At 40.6% G+C, this 25,346-nt stretch overlaps 2 protein-coding genes across 7 annotated transcripts in view; one reads left to right on the top strand and one right to left on the bottom strand.

The window, feature by feature from the left end:
• Positions 1 to 15,907: 15,907 nt before the first annotated feature.
• CCDC90B (coiled-coil domain containing 90B) overlaps positions 15,908 to 25,346 on the top strand; it is a 49,522-nt gene continuing 40,083 nt past the window's right edge. For 5 of the 6 annotated variants that reach the window (XR_004435951.1, XR_004435953.1, XR_004435952.1 and 2 more), the window contains exons 1-3: positions 15,908 to 16,451; positions 22,413 to 22,532; positions 23,498 to 23,601. Coding sequence is in view for 3 of the 6 variants with exons in the window: in XM_033206036.1 (XP_033061927.1) it covers positions 16,352 to 16,451; positions 22,413 to 22,532; positions 23,498 to 23,601 (324 nt within the window). In the remaining 3 variants the exon portion in view is untranslated. The remainder of the gene's footprint in view (positions 16,452 to 22,412; positions 22,533 to 23,497; positions 23,602 to 25,346) is intronic. The other variant, XM_033206034.1, reaches the window with a different exon arrangement.
• The window catches only part of ANKRD42 (ankyrin repeat domain 42), a 100,292-nt gene continuing 97,384 nt past the window's right edge, over positions 22,439 to 25,346 (bottom strand). Inside the window, exon 13 of the mRNA XM_033206028.1 lies at positions 22,439 to 22,552. Coding sequence (XP_033061919.1) covers positions 22,528 to 22,552 — 25 coding nt within the window. The 3' untranslated portion in view covers positions 22,439 to 22,527. The remainder of the gene's footprint in view (positions 22,553 to 25,346) is intronic.

The following is a 25,346-nucleotide window of genomic DNA, read 5'->3' as shown; positions in this document are numbered from 1 at the left end:
CTGTCCCCATCCCTATGCCTCACTCTAATCCTCCATACCACTCTCCTGCTTTGTCAAAATCCTACCCACCCTCCATGGCTCTGATAAATGCCACCTGCACCAAAAGCCTTCAACCAATTACTAGAGACAGGGTTAATTTGTTCTACATCTGTACTATAGACTCTTGACATTTACAAATTTTAACATTTTCTATTTTGACTATTTTCAAGCAACCCTAAAAGTCTAAGACCCAGATTGATTCAGAATTTCGTTGAGGACAGAATTTGAATCACAGCTATTGAAAGGCAGGTGTACAGGAAAATGTCACTGAGCCAAGAGGGTAGTGAAAAGATTTGGTATAAATGAGGCCCTGGAGAATAAAAAGGACAGAGAATGACAGAGCATCCTATTTCTATCTTCACCTTTAACCCACCCAGATAGAGAAGATGGGATTGGAAAGAGACTGGGATCGGTAAGAGAGTGGGATCTAGTTTTTAAACCACAGTAAAAGGGTCTGGGGGTATCAGAAGTTACAGGCCAGGCCCTCTAATAAGGCAAAAAAGGAAGGCTGCCTAGGAGAAATGGTCAAACATTGAGGGAGCAGGACTGAAGTACTGCTGGTTAGGGGCCAGGGCCCAGGCACCAATTGTTAAGTAGGAGCTCGGGGCTGTAGAGCCAAAGGACTGACCAGGTACCCAGGAGTCATGCATCTCTATTTCCATAAGCCCTTGTTACATCTACTGATCAAGCCTGTCCTATAGAGGATGCCCCAAGAGAATAGGTCCCAGAGGCCTTGGCAGTTACCCTCTAAATGTGAATGTCTACTGGATTTGGTGAGTGCCTCCCTCGTAACACCCATCATCTAGGGAAGAGGGGATCCTGCCTCTTCCCCCTCTAGACTGGCCAGGGCCTCATCGTAGTGATCCTTGTATCTATATATAAGATCACAGATCAAAGTGGAATAATCATGCACTTGTCCACTTGACCAGGTTGATTGGGCCCAGAGTGGAACCAAACTTAACTTGGCCCCCAACTCTTTTCCCCTCAGATATTTGGACTTGGAACTAGGGAACATTTAGTCAGTATCTCTCTGGTGCCTGAAGTCAGATGTAACATGTAAGAGCTGTCAGAGCCTATTTTCCTACCATCTGGAAAAAGACAGTCTGCATTCAAATAATATAAATAACACCAATAACAGCTAACACTTATTAAGCACCTTCTATGTACCAGGGACTGTGCCAAACCCTTTAAGTGCATTAACTCATTTAGTCCTCGCAACAACTCCAGGAGATAAATGATATGATCGTTCTTGTTTATAGATGAGAAAACTGGGGTGCAGCAAGGTTAAGTGACTTGCTCAATATCACACGGGTAGTAAGTAACAACAACCCTCTGGCTCCAGAACCCATCATCTCAACCACTATATACCTGGCAGAGCTGGCAGGGAGAAGGGAGTACCACTGAGAGATGGCAAGAGGCGTGGTCATTTTCAAGCCCCTGTTCCAGTAGTTTCTGAAGCCAGACTGCATTTGCAACCATGCTGCCATGTATCTATAGAGGAGGAAGTTTGTGCGACCAAAATGGGGTTGGTTCACAACATAAGTTTCTGTCACTAGCAACTAAAAAATTCCTGACAAGATACTATCTCTCTAGCATGTAGCATGCTGCCCACCAACAACCTTCTCACCCTGCATCTTATTCTTCCCATCTCCACTGGGCAGCCAAAATGAGATTTCAGTTCCAAATGAAACTGTATCCTTAAAACCCTTCTATATCTTTCTAAAATCCCAGGAGAAAGTCCAAACTTTTCTTTGTAACATACAAGGCCTTTCAGGATTTCTCTCCTGGTTCATTTCTCACCATTCCCTTGCCCTTGCCTCCTTTCCATGGCACTCTACACCTAGAGGGAGAAAACAATAATTTCTGAACTCCCCTGGGTTCATCTCCCTGCCACCATTTTGTATAAGTTCTCTCCAGTGGCTCACAAATGGCTCTCCTGATTAGCATCTGCCTTGCTATTTCCTACTCCAGAGGCAAAAGCCAAAGACTATAAGGTCAGGACCTCAGCACACCCACATAAAGACTGCTTACCTGGCTGACTCCCAAACATTGTACCTCGTCATTTCTGTCCACTGTGCTTCAATTCCCTGGGACCCTGATGCCTAATTGAAATGACATATGAGGAAATGCGCTGCACGGTACCTAGATCATAGTAGTCGCTCATCATGTGATGTTTCGCTTCCCTCCTTCTTCTCTTCTTCTTCTGGTAACCCTATTATCAAAGGATTATTGTCCTCATCCTGCCCTGTGAAAGCATCTCATGCCAAACTCCCCACATCATCTGCCCTGTGGCATATCTGAGAAATACCAACTCCTGTCCAAGTTCAGGGATCTGACAAGAAAAACTTTAAGCCCTAAGGCCTTGGGTCACAATTGGTGCTACTTTGGGGTCTGGTTCTGTGTCTGCAGGTGGGTGTCAAAGGGTCCGGCCATGCAGAGAGAAGAGGGAAGAGTTCCAGTGGTGCTCACACAGCTCCTTTCCCTGACCCTAAATTCACTATAAAAACAACTAGCTCAAAGCAAGCTGTTCTTGAAGCATCATTCCATCTTCATAACAATTCTATTTGTGTCTGCAGAAGAGGGCTGGAGCACCTCATTCTGCTACAATTGGAACAATTACCCCATAAATGTGATAATTACAGTTTGATCATTTTGTAGGCAAAGGGAGACTGGTTCCAAGATTTGCTCCTCCTTATTGTAAATTTCTGTGAAGAAACTGCTTATGTTCCAGGGCCACAGACTTCATATTTCAGAATCAGATGAGTGTCTTCTAGTTCTTTCCTTTCCAAAATGACAAAGATTTGGACATTTCTCTTTTGTGCTGGCTGGACTGCTAAATTTAAGGGTATTGTCTAAGGTAATTGTCTCAATATTTTAAGCCAGGAGGATTAGGTTCTTTGCACATGCCCGTCAACTCAAGAGCCAGCTGTCTTGTCAAAAACCATACTGTCATCTTGGCACCAATTTGACCAACGTGGCAACATAAGTGGTGTCTCTCTCAAGGCCCTAAATACAGAAAAAAGCTATATTCAGATTGCATTTTTTATGGCAAGCTGTGTACCCGGTGTGCCCATTCTTGAAAACAGAAACTTATCTGTAAAATTCAAAGTTTGGAACCTTATAATGCCTGCAAAAAAGTTGAGAATAAGCAAGCCCATGCTATGGAATAACCGCTATACATACTACTATGCAAATTATTTAACCTTAAGTATACATATTAATAAAACCAATTATAACCACCACAGTGGAGTAGGACTGGATCTTTAGGAATGGTGAATCCCTTTATCTTTAGCTATACCTTCAGGTGTGTCTAAAGACACGTTTCTGCCCCATTCTTGTCCAGAAGGTCTCCATCTGTCATCCTGATTCTGCATTACAATTCTTCTCTAGGCCCCACAGGGCCCATGTTCTACACATCTGACTTTAATGTCCACCTCCCAGTTTTGAGAATTTGAGAATTTTTAGTCTGTCTATTTGTAGCAGTTCCAAGTTCATACCTTAAGTGTGAATTGGGTCACTACCTCAATATTCTAATGGGTCTAGTGGCTTTTATTCCTAATATACCAATGCAAATAACCACAAAATGTTCAAAGAGGTTCACAGCCCTGCTGGCATATCTGCAGCTGCTGTGGAGCTGAACAGTGTTGCATGTGTCTCCTTCTAGAGAGAAGAACACCACTTACAGATGCACGTACTACCTTTAGAAGTTTCCTACACTATCCAGAGGTCCTCTCCTATAGAGGCTACTTCCAGTGTTTCACAGACATCCCTGTCTGCCTATAACAGCTTAGAGTATTAGAGTTTCTCCATTTCAAATTCTCTCATGTCTGGTTCACAGATGTTCTCATGAAAGCTGAAGAGGATATGCTTTGTCATCTCTGGGTCTTCCACCAACAAATGTTCACCTCTTTCACAAAGGATTATCAATCCACTTCCCTCCAAATGGTCTTAGCAGGAATGTATAATGTGGCTCTCACAGTTTTCAGTCAAAGATTAGGTGACCAATCTAAGTGGAGCCAATCAAAGTCCCTTCCCTGGCAACTTGAAATTGGAACTAAGTAATGCCAGACTCAGCTGGCTACTCCCTTAAACAGGTGAGATAAAAATGCAGACATTATGGCATACCATTTTCTATCCCATGCACTAGATATCAGAGAAAACCAATCAATGTAGAGAAATAAGGCAGCAGACATGAGAGAAGTATGGGTAAGAGATAGAGATAGAAAATTTCCTGGTTCTTAGAAACTTTCCAGGCTCCACTTCCAATCCTTTCTGAGACCTTCATGCATTACTGCCTTTGGATTTCCTGAACTATTCTTATAGAGTTATTATTTTATATTCTCCTTCTATGATTTCTGCATTTACCAGTCAAAGTGATCCTGATAAATGCTATGCTGTTATTGTGAAAAATCCCATAACAAAAGCTAGCTATTCATTTCTCATGAAAGGTCAACAACATAGCTGACAGCAGCAGCCTAGAAAGTTCTTGAGGAAGACTGCTTGGTGTAGCAGAAAGATGTTCTTTGGGGTCAGACATCCAAAGCTTCAAATCCCACCACTAGAAGCTACATGGCACTGAACAAGTTCTCTAACCATTCTAGACTTCAGCTTCTTTATCTGTAAAAGGGGTATAATAATTACCATTAGGCAGTGTTGTTCTGGGGACTAAAGCTCATATCCAAAGAGTGCCTAGCACTGTCCTTGGCACATAGGATGGATGTGGTAAGAGAGAACTACTATTTCTTTAAATGCCTATTTTTGGGTTTGCCTCAGAGAAACTGTAACTGTAATGGATAAGCCTGGTTTAAAAGTTTCCAAAGTAAAGCCAGATGTCAAAATTATACAGCTCAGAAAAGACTGGCTTTCTTCATGATCAACATGTACATCTACATCCAATAAGATCAAACAAATAGAAGTGGATCTTTTAAATGTAGAATTACCACACGACCCTGTAATTTCACTCCTACATAGATACTTAAAAAACTGAAAAAAGATATTCAGACAAGTACATGTATGCACATGCTCATAGTAGTATTATTAATAATAGCCATAAAGTAAAAAGACCCCAAGTGTCTACCAATGAATGGATGGATAAACAAATCACGGTACTGTATTATGTGCACTAGAATACTGGCCATGAAAGGAATGAAGTACTGATGCATGCTGCAACGCAATGAACTTCCAAGACATTTTGCTAAATGAAAAAAGCCATATGCAAAAGGTCACATGTATGATTCAATTTACATGATATATCCAGAATAGATGAATCCATAGAGACAGAACGCAGATCGGTGTTAGTCAGGGGCTGAGAGGAGTGAGGAAGGTGAAAAACCTGCTAAACAGGTCAGGAATTTTACTTTGGAGTGATGGAAATATTTTGGAACTAGATAGAGCTGGTAGTTGCACAACACTGTAAGCGTACTAAATGCTACTGAGTTGTTCACATTTAAATGGTTAATTTTATGTTAGGTGAATTTCTCAACAATTTTTTTTAAGAAATGACCTAAATTACACAAAGAGCTGACAATAAAAGAAAGACCTTCTTGATGATAAGAGCTGAAAACAGGGTAAGGCTGGCAGGAGTAAAATCAATCAAGGGCCTCCAAATTCTCCCCACAGTAGTATACATCAGTTCTTAGAGACAGCTTTGTGGAGTCAAGGGCTCTTCCCCAGAGCCTAAGGTAATAGCAGGAAAAGGCCTGAGGTAGGAGTCAGGAGCTGTGACTGTGTCACTAAATAATCAGTGCCTCTCCCCTGAGCTTTAAGCACCCTCAACTGCAAACCCAGAGAACTACCTCCTGGGGCTGTTGTGAGGCTCAAAGCACACAGTGCATATGAAGATTTTCATTACCCATTATAAAAATGCAAAGTTTTCCACGTGGTTCAGCGTTGAAATTCCAGCTTGTTGTGTGTCCCTGGACAAGCTACTTAACCCCTCTAAGTCTTGTTTTTGTCTCTACCTACCTTACATGATTGTTGGAGAATTAGAAATAATACATGCAAAGTGCCTGGCACCCAGTACAGTTGTTGAAGCTATTGTTATATGGGTGGGAACAGTTTCAGCAAGGAAGGGAAGGAATAAGAGAAAATGAGCAAAATGGGTGTTGGGATGATGGTGGGAGTCAGTGAAAATGTCATGGCCAGTGCAGAATTATGGCAGCCCAAGGGGAATATAAGGTCTAGAAATGGCTTATGTGCTGCCTCCTTTCTCTCCTGCATTCATAGCAGATATTACCAATCAATCATGTATTCTTTACTGCTGCACCAAGGTGTGGCCTCACAACACTCATCACTTTGTTCTAAGCAGCCACGGTCAATTGAAGGGTGTTGGCATGAAGATGAAATCCGTTTGTCATTCCTGTACTAACAGTTTCTGGATGAGAGATGTGTCCCTAAGAGTACACATAATTTCACAATTTGTGCCATGTACCAAGTGAAAACAAATTGGGGGAAGGAACAGGGGTAAGTTACCTGTGCATGTGCAGCATGATCAGTTATGAGTTCTACCACGTACTAACTCTGTGACCTGGGACAAATCACTTCAGCCTTCTGAATCTCAGTTTTCCCATCTATAAAACAGGAGCGATGGTACCCAGCTAATGGAGTTGCCCAGGAGCTCAAATGAGCTCGTGTGTGAGATAGGAGATAAGGCAACACCTACATATGAGGAATTTTTGAGGAAGAATGTCCCACATTTTTGTTGGGGACAGGAAGGATACAGGCCATGCTGAGAGTTTAGTGAGATATTTCAGCTCTGCTATACCCCAGTGCAGAAAATGAACTCCAAAGTTAAGACCCCAAAATCCTATTTCCCTGGTCTTTCCCAGTAAGGTCCAAGGCAGCCAAGTCATACAATGTGGAGGACTTCTCCAATCAGGTACCTTGAGGCTGGAGCTGTAGGCTCTGCCAGGCCAGGGGTCTTCTCTGACCAGGAAAGGGGCAGATGTCTAGGATTTTCCAGATTAGTACATAGGACAGGGAACCTAGGTGAAATACACAGCTTTGATGGCTAAAGGACTCAGCAAAGGGCAGGCAAACACCCTTTTGGTTTTTTTCCTTTTCTTCTCATGTTTTTGTTTTTGAGACAGGGTCTCTGTTGCCCAGGCTAGAGTACAGTGGTGCAATCAGGGCTTACTGTAGCCTTGACCTCCTGGGCTCAAGAGATCTTCCCACCTCAGCCTCCTGTGTAACTGGGACTATAGGCATGTGTCCCATTGCCTGGCTAATTTTTAAAAAAAATTTTATAGAGACAGGATCTCACTATGTTGCCCAGGCTGGTCTCAAATTCCGGGGTTCAAGTGATCCTCTCACCTCGCAAACTGCTGGGATTACAAGGTGAACCACCATGCCTAGCCACCTTTCTTTTCAAAGCTACTCCCTAGCCTAATGCCCTTCAGTGATTCCTCTTACTCATGGATTAAGTAAAAAAGACCTTGAAGTCACCTTTTCCAACCTCACTTTCTGAATTTCCCTACCCTTAACCCATTCCAGCCATTCTCTCCATTCCCAAATGAACCAGGCTCTCTTGCACACACTTCCTGGCTTTTGCAAGTGCTGTTGCCTTTTCCACACAACATACTCCACACCACCATTCACCACATCCATTTAACCAAACTATCTTTCACACATCCTTTCAAACTAAAGCCTTCCCATGGATCCCTGCTTAGGGTAGTGTAAGCCTCTCTCATGCATTGCCTTGGAAGCCTATACTACCCTTCATCATATTTATTACAATAGACTGTTGACAATCTGAGAGCAGGACTGTGTTTTATGTTTATATCTTCATGGCTTAGCACAGTGCCTGGCACGATAAATAGTGTTCAATAAAGAGTCATTCAAAGAATAAATGAGTAATCAATGAGAGACACCAGGTTATAATGTAACATTGCAGAGTATATAATGTTTTCACAGCTCTTTCTTCTTGTTTTCCACCATTCTTTTAACCATTCTTTGATTTATTTTAATGGGCAAACTCAGAATCAGGTGTCATTGCCAGCCTCCCAGTAAAATTAGGGAAAACAAAAATCCCCAGATTTGCAGGGAATAGGGGCTAATAGTCACTTTCAAGCCACGCAAACTGTGAAATTAACATAAAGCTACACAAAGCTTTTGTGACAATGGGCTCTCTGACTCAGCTTCGGAGACCAGAGCAAAGAATTGTCTTTTGTTCTTTTCATATACTCCCCCTAGTGGCAAGTAAGCTAAGGAAGAAAATGAAACCCATTTGGTCCAGAGCTCTCTCTTTCTCAATTCCTTATTCACAGGCTTTAAAACACATCGAGATTCCTTCACATCACCTATTCCAAGAGAAAATGACAAACATGAGTGGTCCAGGCTGCATCCTCTCTCTGTGAGGTCACCAGAGCTGCAGTCGTAGTCCTGAGTGATCTCTGGTCATCTGACAGAACTGTGCCCAAGCTGGGACCCCGACCTCTAAACATCAGAGGAAATGGTATTGGGGCAATGGGGTCCTCAAGAGGATTTGGACATATTAAAATGCCTCAAAAAATTGTATTATCGCTGGAGATGAAATTGGAAACCACCGAAGAAATTGGCAAGTATCTTCACCTTCCTCTGTAAATTTATCAGCTTACTATTCAATCAGCACTGCTTATCTCCCACTCACCAACAGTAGCTTATCTTGAATTAATGGAAAATAGGAAAATAAGTAGTGGCTTCATACATGTTGTTGGTAAAGAGCATAAGCTGTGTTTAAATGGGAGCTTATAAAGGTAAAAAATAATAAAAGTGGTTCTTTGCAATGAAAAAAACCAGGACCCACTTCCCTGCTACCCTGTTGGCCTTTGAGGTTTAGATAAACTAGGCTGCTTTCAGCAGGGGAGCATTTCTCATGGCCAGGCCACCTCACCAGACATTGGAAGAGGAAAGGATTCATTTGCCTACACTAGCGAATGGCAAATAGTTATTTTCTAGAAAGAAACTCAAACTGATTTTTATCTATGTTAGCTCAAAAAATTTCAAAATCTCCTGCAAGTCCACTATATGAAATTCAATTTCCTTAGTCTTTTTTATTCTACCTTTTTCATTTTATTCACCCCAATTCCACCCAATCTCCATAAAATTCCTACGCCCCAGCCTACCAAGTTTCCTCACCAAACTATGACCATATTTTGAACATTTATTCATTCAACACACATTTACCAAAAGTTTGTTATGGCCCAGGGGTGGTAAGCACTGGGGACACCATGACAGATATGGTCTCTACAATCATGGAGAAAACAAATATTAAGTGCAGAGACATGGGAAGACTGGGCTGCTGTATGAGTCCATAACAAAAGTACCAAATCTGCATGTTGTTTGAGTGGGAATGACTTCTTAAAGAGTCACTCTAAAGAGTCACCATTTAAACAGGGATCTGAAAGATATAAAGGAATTGGCCAGATAAAGAGGAGAAAGGGCTCCAAGTTGAGTAGTGATGCCTTACCATATGCAAAGTCCCTGAGGAGGAAGGAGCAAAGAGATGAGTAAATTGTACTTGCTCACTCCAATCCTCTCTCCTGGACCTTTTGCCTTACAACCTCTACTAACGAAAAACCTTAAGGTTCAAATCCTATCTCTTCTTGATAACCATTACCAAAAAGCATTTAACCTTCAACTGAATTGTAGGATTTATTATTTTCTTAACATTTACATGACACTGATCTATTAAAGCTGTGTTGAAGGCTGCTAAAATGCTTATTCTATTCTCTCAGTTATTAATATATTACAAATTACTGGAGAACAGAATTTTTTTCTGTCTTTGTGTATCCCAGCAGAAATCATTGAACGTAGTAAGAACTTGAATAGTTGTTGGATTGAACTGGTTTTCTTTACACTCCTCACAACATCTAGCCTTAAACCTAGCTGGCACTCAGATATTTCTGTAAGTAAAATTGGAAAAATGAAAAATGTTTAAAAGTTCAGAGAAGAATAATACTGTGAAGGGTCTGAGATCTTACCCTACTGGCAAGCTATCAAGTTATCCTGTCATGGTTGCATGGATGCTGGTAGAAGACATGAGACTTCTTGCTAGAAACAAAGAATTCAATTACTGATGGTGCAGCGAGCAGCATGAGTATCAGCATACTTGTGTCAGCTCCCCTTGGCCCCAAGTTCCATGGGGATAATGCAGCTGGGGCTACATAGACGCCTGAGCGTGTGCAGTACATTGCATTACAGAGAGGAACCCTGACCTATATGAGAACACAAATCTTTTATAATAGGCAATAAGCATGAGGGCTTTTGCTCCAGAGAGAGATGCTATATTTCCTAAGGTTGCTCATTATACAAAACTGCCACAACAAAAGGCAGAGAAGACCTCTGGAATTTGCAAAACATACAGAAACATAAGAGACCTATGGAAATTATTTCCTAACACTGAGTAAGCAGATATTATTATTGTTTATTGGGTGCTTATATGTGCCAGGTCCAGTGCTAAGTATTTTATATGGATCATCATCTCTATTCCTCTCAACAAACATATGAGAAAACATTAACAAATTTATGGAAAAATATTTTATAAATTAAGATGCTTAGCAAACAAACCATCGCAACAAAGGAGAATCTGAAAACACACAGGAGCATTAGGAGGTCCCTGAAGGGGTGGCCTGCCCCTCCACACTTGTGGGCATTTCTCATTAGGTGGAACGAGAGACTTGAGAAAAGAAATGAGACACAGAGACAAAGTATAGAGAAAGAAAAAGTGGGCCCAGGGTACCGGCGCTCAGCATACAGAGGACCCGTGCCAGCATCAGTCTCTGAGTTCCCTCAGTATTTATTGATCATTATCTTTACCATCTTGGAAAAGGGGAAGTGTCAGGACAATTGGGTCATAGTAGGCAGAAGGTCAGCAGAAAGACATATGAATAAAGATCTCTGTGACATGAATAAGTTTAAGGAAAAGTGCTGTGCCTTGATGTGCATATGCAAACATCTCCATAAACATTTTCAGTGCATAAAGAGCAGCATTGCTAGCACGTCCCACCTCCAGCCCTAAGGTGGTTTCCTCCTATTTCAGTAAATGGAACATACAATCGTCCCACCTCCAGCCCTGAGGCGGTTTTCTCCTATCTCAGTAAATAGAACATACAATCTGGTTTTGCCTAGGGATGGACAGGAGACAGATGCCTTTCTCTATCTCAACTGCCCAGAGGCCTTCTTTCCCCTTATACTAATCCTCCTCAGCACAGACCCTTCACGGTGTCGGGCTGGGGACCATCAGGTCTTTCCCTTCCCACGAGGCCATATTTCAGACTATCACATGGGGAGAAACCTTGAACAATACCTAGCTTCCCTAGGCAGAGGTCCCTGCAAACTTCGGCAGTGTCTGTGTCCATGGGTACTTGAGATTAACAGAATGGTGATGACTTTTAACCAGCATACTGGCCTCAGGCACTTGTTTAACAAAGCACATCCTGCATAGCCCCAAATCTGTTAAACCTTGAGTCACCACAGCACTTGTCTCTTGCAAGGACAGGGTTGGGGGTAGGGTCACAGATTAACAGTATCTCAAATACAGAACAAAATGGAGTCTCTTATGTCTACTTCTTTCTGTATAGACACAGTAACAGTCTGATCTCTCTCTCTTTTCCCCCACAGTTCTCAGAGAGGTGCTGTATCTATTAGCTGAATACCATCTGAACTCACTTCATCTGCTATTCCTGCTTTTCCTTCCTGTACTCCTCTGGCCCGCACGGTAGGTTATGGATGCCCCAAGCGCCTGAACTCACTTGATATAGTTCCAGCCAGCCTCAGAGAATGATTAAGAATCCCTGGATCTAATTGCAGTTCCATCAAAGAGAACATGATTGGCCCAACTTTGATAATTAACACTGTATATTTGTGTTACGGAGATAGCTTTATGGTAAAATAAATAATAGTAACATGTATTAATATATAAAGAGATCCACTTTTTTCATAATTACTTAAAGTAAGTAAAATACTGTGATAACACTTACTGGTCTGTATCTTCCACTAGCCTGTGAGCTCCTCCAGAGCACAGATCCTATCATTTGACAGAATTATAATCATGTATATAATTATAATTATAATCTTGTATGTAAGAATTATACAGAATTATAATTATGTATACACATGTATAAGGATTTTCCTGTCTCTAAGATTATTTTTAAAAATACTTAATTTTTGTATAATATTCCAAATTGGTACGCCTCTGCAAGTTATTTAATCACTTTTGAATAGACTATTTTCAATTTTTCACTATAAATAACATTGCAATAGTCATCCTTTTCAAAAATCTTAGCTACAGATGTGATTATTTACTTTGGATAGCTTCTTAGAAGTGAAACTCTGGGCCAGGTGTGGCGGCTCACACCTGCCTATAATTCCAGCACTTTGAGAGACTGAGATGGGTGGATCACCTGAGGTCAGGAGTACAAGACCAGCCTGGCCAGCATGGCAAAACCCCATCTCTACTAAAAATACAAAAGTTAGCTGGACGTGGCGGTGCATGCCTGTAATCCCAGCTACTCGGGAAACTGAGGCAGGAGAATTGCTTGAACCCGGGAGGCAGAGGTTGCAGTGAGCCAAGATCACACCATTGCACTCCAACCTGGGTGATACAGCAAGACTCTGTCTCAAAAAAAAAAAAAAGTGAAACTCTGGCTATTCACTTTTTGGAGTTTCATAAATATATTACTAAATTGCTACAGGCCAAAACTGGAAGCACATGCCCCTTGAGAACTGGATACAAGAAAAGGATGCCCATTCTCACCACCCTTATTCAACACAGTGCTGGAAGTCCTAGCCAGGATAATCAGGCAAGAAAAAGAAATAAAGGTATTCAAATAGGAAGAGAGGAAGGTAAACTATCTCTCTTTGCCAACGATATGATTCTATGGCTAGAAAACCCTAAAGACTCTCCCAAAGGCCCCTGGAACTGATAAACGAATTCAGTAAAGTTTCAGGATACACAATCAATGTACAGAAAATCAGTAGCATTTTTATATACCAATAATGTTCTAGCTGAGAAATCAAGAACACAATCCCATTTATAATAGGAACAAAGAAAATGGAATACTCAGGATCACCTAACCAGGGAGGTGAAAGATCTCTGCAAGGAGAACTACAAAACACTACTGAAAGAAATCAGAGACAACACAAATAAATGGAGAAACAGTCCAAGCGCATGGGTTGGAAGAATCAATATAGTTTAAATGGCCATATTATCCAAAGCAATTTATAGATTTCACGCCATCCTTATCAAAATACCGACATCATTTTTCACAGAACTAGGAAAACCTCTTCTAAAATTAATTTGGAACCAAAACAGAGCCTGAATAGTCAAAGCAATCTTAAGCAAAAAGAACAAAGCAAGATTTCAAACAATACTATAAGGCTAAAGTAATCAAAACAGCATGATAATGGTACAAAAACAGACACATAGACCAGTGAAACAGAATAGAGAACACAGAAATAAAGCCACACACCTAAAACCATCTGGTCTTCGACAAAATCAACAAAAATAAGCAATACAGAAAGCATTCCCTATTCAATAAATGGTGGTGGGATAACTGGCTAGCCATATGCAGAAGAATGAAACTGGACCTCCCTACCTCTCACCATATACAAAAATTAAGCTGGATTAAAGATTTAAAAGTAAGACCTCAAACTATAAAACTCCTAGAAAAAAAACCAAGAAATACCCTTCTTGACATAGTCTTTGGCAAAGAATTTATAGCTAAGTCCCCAACAGCAATTATAACAAAAATAAAAACTGACAAGTGGGACCTAATTAAACTAAAGAGCTGCACAGCAAAAGACACTATCAACAGAGTAAACAGACAACCTACAGAATGGAAGAAAATATTTGCAAACTATGCATCTGACAAAGGTCTAACATCCAGAATCTACAATGAATTTAAACAAATCAAGAAGTAAAAAACAATCCAATTAAAAAAAGCAAAAGACATGAACACACACTTCTCAAAAGAAGACATACAAATAGCCAACAAACGTGAAAAAATCCTCAACAACACTAATCATTAGAGAAATGCAAATCAAAACTACAATGAGATGCCATCTCACACCCATCAGAATGGCAATTATTAAGAAAAAAAAATCCACATACTGGTTAGGCTGTGAAGAAAAGGGAACGCTTATACTCTGTTGATGGGAATGCAAACTAGTTCAGCCACTATGGAAAGCAGTTTGGAAATTTCTCAAAGAACTTAAAATACAACTACCATTCCACCCAGCAATCCCACTACTGGGTATATACCCAAAGGAAAATAATTCATTCCATCAAAAAGACACAGAGCTGGGCACCGCAGCTCACGCCTGTAATCCCAGCACTTGGGAGGCCTAGGCGGGTGGATAGTTTGAGCCCAGGAGTTCTGGACCAGCCTGGGCAACACGGCAAGTCTCCATCTCTACAAAACATACAAAAATTAGCTGGTTGTGGTAGCGCACACCTGTAGTCACAGCTACTTGCAGGCTGAGGCAGGAGGATCAGTTAAACCCAGGAAGTTGAGGCTGCAATGAGCCATGCAGGACTGCACTCCAGCCTGGGTGACGCAGCGAAACCTTGTCTCAAGACAAAAAAAAAAAAAAGAACACATGCAATTGTATGTTCATTGTGGTGCCATTCACGATAGCAAGGACATGAAATCAACCTAAGCGCCCATCAACAGTGGACTGGATAAAGAAAATGTGGTACATACACACCATGGAATATTATGCAGCCATACAAATAAGGAAATTATACTCTTTGTAGCAACATGGATGGAGCTGGGGGCCATTATCCTACGCAACCTAATACCAAGAACAGAAAACCAAACACACATGTTCTCACTTAGGAGCTAAACATTGAATATATGATGGTAAACATGGGAACAAGAGACATTGAATATCATTAGATGAGGAAAGGGGGAGAGGCACAAAGGGGTATGGGCTGAAGAAGCACCTGTTGAGTACTATGTTGGGATCATTGGGACCCCAAACTTCGACATACTCTAAGGTTCTGCTTTTTGTTTTTTGAAACTGGTGAGATTAAACTTTTTTCCCTTTTTTTTTTTTTTTTTTGATGGAATCTCGTTCTGTCGCCCAGGCTGGAGTGCAATGGTGTGATCTCGACTCACTGCAACCTCCGCCTCCAGAGTTCAAGCGATTCTCCTGCCTCAGCCTCCTGAGTAGCTGGGATTACAGGCATGTGCCACCACGCCTGGCTAATTCTGTATTTTTAATATAGACAGGGTCTCTTCATGTTGGTCAGGTTGGTCTCGAACTCCCGACCTCAGGTGATCCGCCCGCCTCAGCCTCTCAAAAGTGCTGGGATTACAGGTGTGAGCCACCACGCCCGGCCATCCTAATGTTTTTAATAGCGATTTATATTTCCTCTTCATGAATTGTCTGTTAAAGCACTTGTGGGCAGAAATCAAGTTTTGTTCTTCTTTCAATGTACTTCGGGCCTTAGAAATGGTGTTTGTTACGTAGCTCGCACAAAGCTTTGAATACATATAGACAGAAACCTAGCCGTAATTGTTTAGAATCTTGCGAGAAAAAGCCACTGCAACCGCACAACTGTGTGCCATTTTAGGATTTACCGAGAATATTCATGAGTATTGGTGCATTTTAATACAACTACTGTGCATTGTTGCTTTCAGCATTTTACTATGCGGAGTAAAGTCTTGAGTGAGGTCTGGGAAGGATAAATGGTGAAAATTTAAGGAATTTTTCGTAGAAACGGAGAAATTCATCTTCCCTAAGGAAAGGATATACCGACTAAAATTAGTTGGTCCTCCCGTGCACCAGACGGCGAAGCAGCACAATGTGACGCTGCACGATACGTGAGCGACTGGCTGGACTACACTTCCCAGAAGGTTTGTTTGGCCTCCGCACTACGCAATCACCCAGAATGCTCAGCGGCCGAGACCTTCAGGTCCCAGGCTGCTGTACGGCTAAATATGACTCCATTTCCCCCGACCCAAGCGCTTAATGGCCGCTGGCAATCTTGGGGGAGCCCGCTGTTGGACTATGCCCCGCTGCCAAGAAACAGGCGCCAGAAGATTCTCCGACAAGATCCCGCTTTCCTAGGACGGTAAAGGCGTTCACAGGTCGGGAAGGGGCGGTAGGAGTAGCGGGAGAGCGCTGAACATTGCTCGTGAACTGTGGGTCGGCCTGCGAAGAGGCCCAGTTTCGTGGCACCACGGTGGCGCCCGCACTGGAAGGTGGTAGTGTGACAGAGCGAAAACTACAATTCCCAGCATTCCTGCGGTACCAGAACTACCTTGCCCGAAAGCCTGTGCGAGATTTACCCCGTCTTCCGCCTCCCGCCCGCCGGAAAACTGAGGACATGAATAGTCGCCAGGCTTGGCGGCTCTTGCTCTGCCAAGGCAGAGGGGATCGTTGGGTTTCAAGCCCCCGCGGGCATTTCTCGCCGGCCCTGCTGAGAGGTGAGGCAAGGTGTCGTGTCATAGATGTCTGAGTGCTCCCTAAGGAGACGATGCCCGTGGGTGGCGCTTGCTGGAGCGAACGCGCCTGCTCGAGCGAACGGGAAGAGAAGGTGCCACGCCCTCCTCCCCGATTCACGCCTTGTGCTGGCGACACAGCTGCCTGCTGCCCCGACTTGCCCAGCTCGCCCCAAGGGGCGAGGACTGAGAAAATCAGTGCCTTTCTGTTCTTAAAGCGAACCTTTGAAGGCCAGGGCTTCGCGCCCAGCTTCTTTCTCAGCCCTTGTTTCCCTTTTTGGTGACAAGAGGCTAGTAATCTGGTAGGTTTGTCTGGAGGCAGCGTAAGGTATTCTGTGCTTGACGGTGTCCTGATTTCTTTTGTGGCCTGATCTTTAGATTTTGTTTTTTTAGGTGCTGGCCTCGAGCCCAGGTTTTTGGTAGACAGCATCATAAATTTCAGGTCACGTCTGCCTTATTCTCGCTGGAATTCTCAGTACTTTTCAGTCACATTGTAGACTTTGGGAAAAAAAGTGAATACTGGAACCTACAAGTTTCCAACCGGTTGGCACCCTGTTAACAGGGTGTCCTGAAGACATCTAACTTTATTCCGAGAAATGTTTCTAGGGCTAGGTTTTTCTTGTCTTTTTTTACCCCCCGTTTTTAAACTTCCCTCCTAGTTTTTAAACCGTTTTAAGGTTGTCCACAAAATAGGCGAATAGGCACCTCTTATCAACCTTAGCATTCTCTGTTCACCTTCTTGAATCTTCAGTGCCAGGTACACTGAGCCAGTCGGTACCCAAACACTTCCACGCTGTTATTTATGCTCCATATTGTTACTTGTGCTGTTTTGCTCATTGTTTCATTTTAATCCACACCAGTAACAGCTGCAGTCAAAACTGCAGTTGTTGATTCTCCGTCTGTAAGATTGCTCTTTAGCTGCCAGGGTCATTCACAAGGTCTCTTTTGTTAGGTATTTGGGTGTTTAGCATACATACACATGATGAATTTTACAAAAAGGAGGTAGCACTTTTGAATTCCAGGAAATCGTCCAGCTGTCTTTGTTGACTTTTACAGGCGTGCTTTACATATCCAAATGAAAACAAAATTAAATGTTTTTAGAGAATGAACTTTGAAGTGCATATCATAATGGGAAATACATGACCATAAGTAAATGTTAATGTTTTAACATAAAAGTTTTCCCACTTGAGTCTGAGTGTTCTTGGAGAAACCTTAAATCTCTTCTTACAACTAGTAGGATTTGTATCCTTCCTCACTAAACAAATATTGAATGTTTATTGTGTACAAGTAGTGTAAACTTGCCTAATAATGTCAATAATCAGGGGATTTGAAAACCTTGACCTCTGACCAATGGAAGGACCTTAGTTATTATGATGAAACTAGTGTAGCACGTTAGTAGACCAGCATGTAAGAATATATGCTGTAATGCCTGTTCTTTTGAGTTCCTGACAGAAAAGTAACTGACTATACACTGAAGTGTTTCAGCTGTAAAATTAGCAGTAAATTCATATAAAACTTGCAACTTAAATTTAGTGGGACAACATTTTACATGTTTGTTCGTTTGTTTGTTTGTTTCAAAAGTAAAATTTGACCTTTTCCAGCAAAGAGGAGCTTGGTGCAAGATAGGCCAGAGTTCCAATCCACAATCTATGACTTAGTAGTTTTGCCAAACTGATTAAACCTTTAAACCCTTGAGTTTGTATCTCACTATTACAAACAAACAAATCCGCAAGATATAGCTATCAAAGAATCAAAAGTAGTAACAATGAAAGTAAAGGTTTGGAGGTTTGTACAGATGTTTAAGCCTGTACAAAACTTTTCAAGCTATTAAGGATCTGTTATTCCACTATGAGCTGGAAACACTGATTCTGGGCACTTCATCTCCCCTACCTATTAATCTGGCTGCAAAGACATTTTTTTTTATTATTTTTTATTTTTTTGAGACAGGGTCTCTGTCACTCAGTCTGGTGTGCCTTGGTGCCATCTCGGCTCACTGCAACCTCTGCCTCCCAGGCTCAGGTGATCCTCCCACTTCAGCCTCTCAAGTAGCTGGGACTACAGGCTCACGCCACTATGCCCAGCTAGTTTTTGTAATTTTTGTAGGGACAGGATCTTGCCATGTTGCCCAGGCTGATCTCGAACTTCTGGGCTCAAGCGATCTACCTGCCTTGGCTTCCTAACTGCTAGAATTACAGGCATGAGCCACTGTACCTGGCCTGTAAAGACATTCTTAATGAGTGCTTATGCATTGAACTGCTCATGACCAGTTGGAATAGTGATTATGAAACCCTACCATGAATATCCAGTGGTTTTTCCAGTTGCTTATGGCTTCCAAAGTGGAGTGAAACCCAAAGTTCTACTGCCAGTGGGTGTCAATACCTACCTCATAGGATTGGGAGGACTAAGCAAAATATTATGTGAATATCTTAGCACATTTAAGGAATAATGTTTTACATATCCTTCTGCATTCTCAGCTCTCCTTAGCCCCATAATAAATAGAAGCCAAGAGAATAGCAAAGGCAGCCCATGCCTACATTTTGCTGATTTCATTCATCCTGTCTGGATAACTTCTTTAATATTTAATGTAGCTCTACCATCATCCAAATAGTCATTCTCGATCCTTTATTCTCAAGTAGGGCCAAATGCATCTCCTTTGTATTATTCATCATTGTGTATACATAATGCCAAGCACAGTGCCTTTCATTCAGCAAATATCTATGTAGCATCCAGATTTGTGTAGGCATTGGGGATTCAGTAGTGAGCAAGAACAAATGTGGTCCCTGCTCTCAAGAACTGTATAGTTTAGTGCAGGGGTTGACAAACTTTTTCTGTAAAGAGCCCAATAAATATTTCAGGCTTTATAGGCTGTAAGGTCAGTCACAACTATTTGCTTTGCCACTGTAGCATGAAAGTAGCCATAGAGTAATCCATAAATGAATGAGCTGTGTTCTAATAAAACTATCTAGTTCTAATGAATAAAACTAGAAAAACAGGTGGTGGTAGTCTACAGGCTATAGTTGGCTGACCGCTGGTCTCTTGGGGAGACAACTGAGAGTCACATAAATGTGTAAATTGTGAGAGGGTTTGCAAAAGAATCCTATGCAGTACTATGAAAAACCATCACAAAAGAGACATAACCCAAAGGAGTCGTCAGGCTTTCCAGAGGAAGAAACATTCAGACTGAGCTCTGAAGGATAAACATGAGCAGGCAAAGAAAAAGAGAGCTTTCTGAACAGGGCAGGGGCTGGGCAAAGGCCCTGAGAAGGTAAAGCACATGGCATGTTTGTGGAATTAAAATCAAAGAGCCCTTGAAAGCAGAGGACCAGAGAGAGCATAGCAGGACATGAGACGAGCTACACCCTACAAAGATTTATTGGCTTGTTAAGGTATTTGGTCTCTATCCCAAATTTAGTAGGAAGCTGCTCTTTGTGCAAGGTATTCAGAGTGTTTGTTGACTAAGTCAGAGGAACTGTACTAATCCGCCTAGCTATGAGACCATAAGATCTCGGACTGATTACATACAGACAGTCCTCAACTTAAGATAGGTTAAAATTTTTCGACTTTATCATGGTACAAAAACAGTATGCATTCAGTACAAACTGTACTTTGAATTTTGATCCTTTCCTAATCTAACAATAATGCATTGGCAGGGGCAGCAAGCCGCAGCTCCCCCAGTTAGCCATGGATCACAAGGGCAAATAACCAATACTTAGTATTGCCAGGGTTTTTTGGGTTTTGTTTTTGCATCCCATAATGTTTACAAAATGCCCATTTGGGTGTCTACATGAAATATTCAACACTTTATTGTAAAATAGGTTTTGTGTTAGATGATTTTGGCCAACTATAGGCTAATGTAAGCGTTCTTGGCATGCTTGAGGTGAGCCCAGCTAAGCTGTGATGTTCAGCAGGTTAGGTGTATTAAATGCATTTTCAGCTCAGGATATTTTCAATTTATGATGGATTTAATGGGACATAACCCTTTTATAAGCTGAGGAGCATCCATACTTAGCCCTGAGCCTCAATTTACCTCATTCATAAAATGAGAATTTTAAGGATGGGGTAATAGATGTGAAAACAGTAAAATATTATATAAATATTATTACTGATTTTTTTTCTAAATCCAAATAAACTTCTAATCAGGGATATGTAACTAAGAGTACCATCACTACTCCTAATGCAGTTGTTATTGAAATTACTGAAATCTGCACCTCTTTCCTCTAATTTTTCTTTTTCTCTCCTACCTTAGGTCTGGTATTTACACACCAAGGCATGTTTCTTTACCCTACTAGATGACATTCAAGTGAAAAAGATTACTGACCAGTATACCAATATGTGTGTTTTTAAAAATTGCACCACTTTTATTTACAGCTACTTGCTTTTATCTCTTCAGTTAAATAGAATTTTTTGGAATATTTTAATGAATCTTTTATCATTTGAATTTAGAGTTTATTGTTAGGTGTTTTTAAAAAACAGTATCTCTTTCCTACCTTCTAGTCTATAAAATCAGTGAGAACACATCATTCATGTCTGGTTTTGCTCATCATTTTACCCCTGTGCCTGGCACAAGTTCTAGCACTCAATAAATACTCATTAGGCTAGAAGGATATAAAGAAGGAATCACATTTGTCCTACACAGTACTGGTGGGAAAATAATGCCTGAAGTTGCAGTCTTTTTTCTTTCTTTCGTTCTTTTTTTTTTTGAGACAGAGTCTTGCTCTGTTGCCCAGGCTGGAGTGCAATGGCGTGATCTCAGCTCACTGCAAGCTCCGCCTCCCAGGTTCACGCCATTCTCCTGGGTCAGCCTCCCTAGTAGCTGGGACTACAGGCACCTGCCACCATGCCTGGCTAATTTTTTTTTGTATTTTTAGTAGAGACGGGGTTTCACTGTGTTAGCCAGGATGGTCTCCATCTCCTGACCTCGTAATCCCCTGACCTTGGCCTCCCAAAGTGCTGGGATTATGGGTGTGAGCCACTGCACCCGGCCTGCAGTCTTTTAAATATCTAGATATTTTAAGTGGCTTAGGATAAATAAGAGAGACAGCATGGAGTGTAAGATTTGGAGTCAGAAGAATCTGAGTCTGAATCCTAATTCTACCATTGGCTCTATAAAGGTAACTCCTTTACCTTTCCTAGAAGTTGTTTATGGGCAGAGTACCTTATAATAAATTCATCAGCAATATACAAAAAAGGTCTTTACTGTGTCTAGGTTAAAACTTGGGGAAGTTATTGAAATAGGACAAGAAGGGTTATTTCAGAAATGAGAATTTTTTCTTAGGGTTCTTATATTGATACCAGTAAATATGCCCATGATTTCAAATCAAATTCATTGATTGAATCAACAGTAAAACTTTGTGGCCCAAATATGTGCCAAAGCACTGTTCTAGGTGCTAAAGATACAGTAGTGAAAAACCACAGTCAAAGCATCATGGAACTTCCATTCTGATGCAGAGATACAAACAGCAAACAAGATAATTTCATATTGGAGCTGAGAACTATGTAGGAAATAAACTGTGGATATATAAGTGAGTGGGAGTATGGAAAGCTACTTTAAACAGGGATGTAAGTGTAAAAAATTTTCATAGCTCTTGAAAGACTGAGCACAGAGAAGAATTGAATTGTGTAGTTTCTGCTTTACAGTAATTAGAGCTGAGGTGGTGATATCCAAAGCATTTGATGTGTTTTATTACAAGTTTATACTAACTCTTAACATTCCTGAATACCAAAGGAGGGAAAAGAAACATTTATTGAATGTTTAGTATGTACAGAAAAACGTCAGAGACTTTTCAGATAAAAGAGAGGCTCAGAGGAGTCAATTAACTTGGGTGAGATGACAAAACTAGAAGAGCTGGAACTATATCATAAATGGATGGGGAAAACGCTTTGTAAGCTAAAGTAGGAAACCTCTATCAGTTACTACAAGAGAAAAAAAATGTCTTCTCTTTTCAGACTTCTTCACCACCACATCCAAGGAGGGATATGATAGGCGGCCAGTGGATATGACTCCTTTAGAACAAAAGAAATTAACTTTTGATACCCATGCATTGGTTCAGGACTTGGAAACTCATGGTAAGAAACACGGATACCTCCTGAAAGAAGAAAATTAATAGCACTCATAATAATTGCCTAGTCAAGACAGTATCACTGTTATGAACAATTAAGAGTAACTATTTAAATAGACCATCCAATGAAATATTTTATAGTCACTAAAAATGATAATGTTTGAGAAATATTTACTGATACGAGGAATGTTCAAGATATGTTAATTGAAAAAAGCATATGAAATATGTACAGAATGATTCCAATTAAGTGAAGAAGAAACTAGTTTCTAGGCTAATACTAAAGTCCATGTGGAAGTACAAATGTTTGAGATTAAAAAATCAGAAAATAAGCACAAAAAATTACCTGATAGCAAAACAGTAATTTAAATTATGTGATATTAAAGGAATAGACTAATAGAACAAAATGGTATTCAGAGACACAGACATGAATTTAATGTGATGAAGGCATTACAAATTAGGGAAAGGAAGGACTACTTAATAAATGAGATAATAAATGACTAGCCACTGGGAAAAAATATATTAGATCCCCTTACTGAAAACTAAATTTCAGATAGATGAAAAGCTAAATAAATATAAAAGAATAAGCAGTTTTACAGAAAAAAGGGGGCAAATGCTATAAACAAGCATAACACAGAAAAATAAATATAAATAACAAAAAGTATATGTAATGCTTAACCTCTCTACCAACCAAGGAAATGCAAATTTAAGTAACATTAAAATAACAATGTAATACAATTTTTTTTGCCAATTACTCAAAATAGTCATATCTAGTGTTAATGTAGATGTGGGGAGATACAGAATGGGAATTAAAATTGTAGAGTACTTTTGGAGAGTAATTTAGCATTATCTGTCAATTTTTAAATTGTAACCATTACTTTAAAAAGAGTATTTAACAATTTAAATGCTGAGGAGTTACACGCTGTTTATTTTGATACGGATATACACTTTAAAAGACCTATTTGCTGCCTACAGGATTTGACAAAACACAAGCAGAAACAATTGTATCAGCATTAACTACTTTATCAAATGTCAGCCTGGATACTATCTATAAAGAGATGGTCACTCAAGCTCAACAGGTAATACACTGATTACTACCATTTCTGATGCTTTCATTAGACAGTCATTTCATAACTACGTCTCTGTCTACCTAGTGACCTTCCAAACACGCTCGTATCTTCCTTGTTCTCTCTAAAGGGACCACACACACACACACACACACACACAAAACACTGAATAAAGTCAATATTTAGACAGACTGAATAGTTAGAATAGTTGTAATAATGTTGTGGTAACAGAGATGGTATTTTGCCAAATCTTTGATGGGATGAGATCATTGTATTGTGTTATTCATGAGTGGTGGTAGATTGTTAGTGAAACAACTTTTTCCCTCAAGAAAGCTCACCACAGAAGAGCTGATCTTTCTATATATTAAGTATGTTTTATTGCTGCTATACATACATATTGGTTAATTTTCACAGACATAGCTGGAAAGGACTTACATGGCTGAGAAGGACTTTATAAATTGCCTAAGATGCCTTAATTTGACTGAATATAAAAATCCTAAAGTCAAATGTAAGAATTTAACATGTAAGAGGCACAATGCTGTGTACTTTTCATATATTATTTAATCTCTAACAGCCTTGAAAACTAAGAATTCTATTTGGCCACTGAAGACAGGCTTAGAGAGACTGAGTAGTTTACAGGAGTTTTCACTGTGGTGATATGGACAAAAAGCAATAATTTTACATAAAGGACTGAATAAATGAACGTAACTAGAATAATTTCATACTTGATATGAAACCAAGTCAGCTAGCAGGATGAGGGGGGAAAAGAAAATAAAGTAATAAAGTCTTCTTATTCTGAGAATTTGATTATATTGTGATTCTCATTCAAATCTGAATATTCTCTGATGGCTCCATACTAGTTACAAAAATCACACCTTTAATATATTTGGCTACTTAACAATGGATTATGTCTTTACATTTAAAGTTGTTAAAGATGGACACCGGTGCAGTTTTGTAGGCTTTTTGAGTCTGTATTTAAAGGAAGAATGAGGTAAAAAGAGGCTCTTAAGAGCCACATTAAGGCCGGGTGTGGTGGCTCATGCTTGTAATCCCAGCACTTTGGAAGGCTGAGGTGAGCAGATCACTTTAGGTCAGAAGTTAGAGGCCAACATGGCAAAATGCTGTCTCTACTAAAAATACAAAAAAAAAATTAGCTGCGCATGATGGTGGGTGCCTGTGGTCCAAGCTACTCGGGAGGCTAAGGCATGAGAATCGCTCGAACCCAGGAAGTGGAGGCTGCAGTGAGCCAAGATCATGCCAGTACACTCCAGCCTCAGCGACAGAGCAAGGCTCTGTTGAGAAAGCCACAATACAATCCCTTATTTTCAGGTTCAGACTCCACAAGTATGAAGTCTGTAATTAGCTTTCCAACTTTTGCCTATGTAATAGGCAAAAATCTCAGTAATAAGAATATATTATTTTTAATGTCATGTAATTCCTTTATAGTGATATTTGGGGCAAACAGGACTGCCAGCCCCTAGAGGCCACATCTGTGTGACTTCTGAATTAATTCTCATAAATATGTCAAGCAGAATTGAATAAAATGAACAACCCTCCTGAGTAATAATATGAGGTTTAGAAAAGGCATGTGTCAGCAATGTCTGTTGTACACAGTTAAAAACTTTTATATAAGAAGTCCAGGCCGGGCGCGGTGGCTCAAGCTTGTAATCCCAGCACTTTGGGAGGCCGAGACGGGCGGATCACAAGGTCAGGAGATCAAGACCATCCTGGCTAATACGGTGAAACCCCGTCTCTAC

The sequence above is a fragment of the Trachypithecus francoisi genome, unplaced genomic scaffold (genome assembly GCF_009764315.1).
Source record: "Trachypithecus francoisi isolate TF-2019V2 unplaced genomic scaffold, Tfra_2.0 Lachesis_group8, whole genome shotgun sequence".
Taxonomy (NCBI): Eukaryota; Metazoa; Chordata; class Mammalia; order Primates; family Cercopithecidae; genus Trachypithecus; species Trachypithecus francoisi.
The sequence above is the reverse complement of the archived record's forward strand: the minus strand, read 5'-3'. Positions and strand labels throughout refer to the sequence as shown.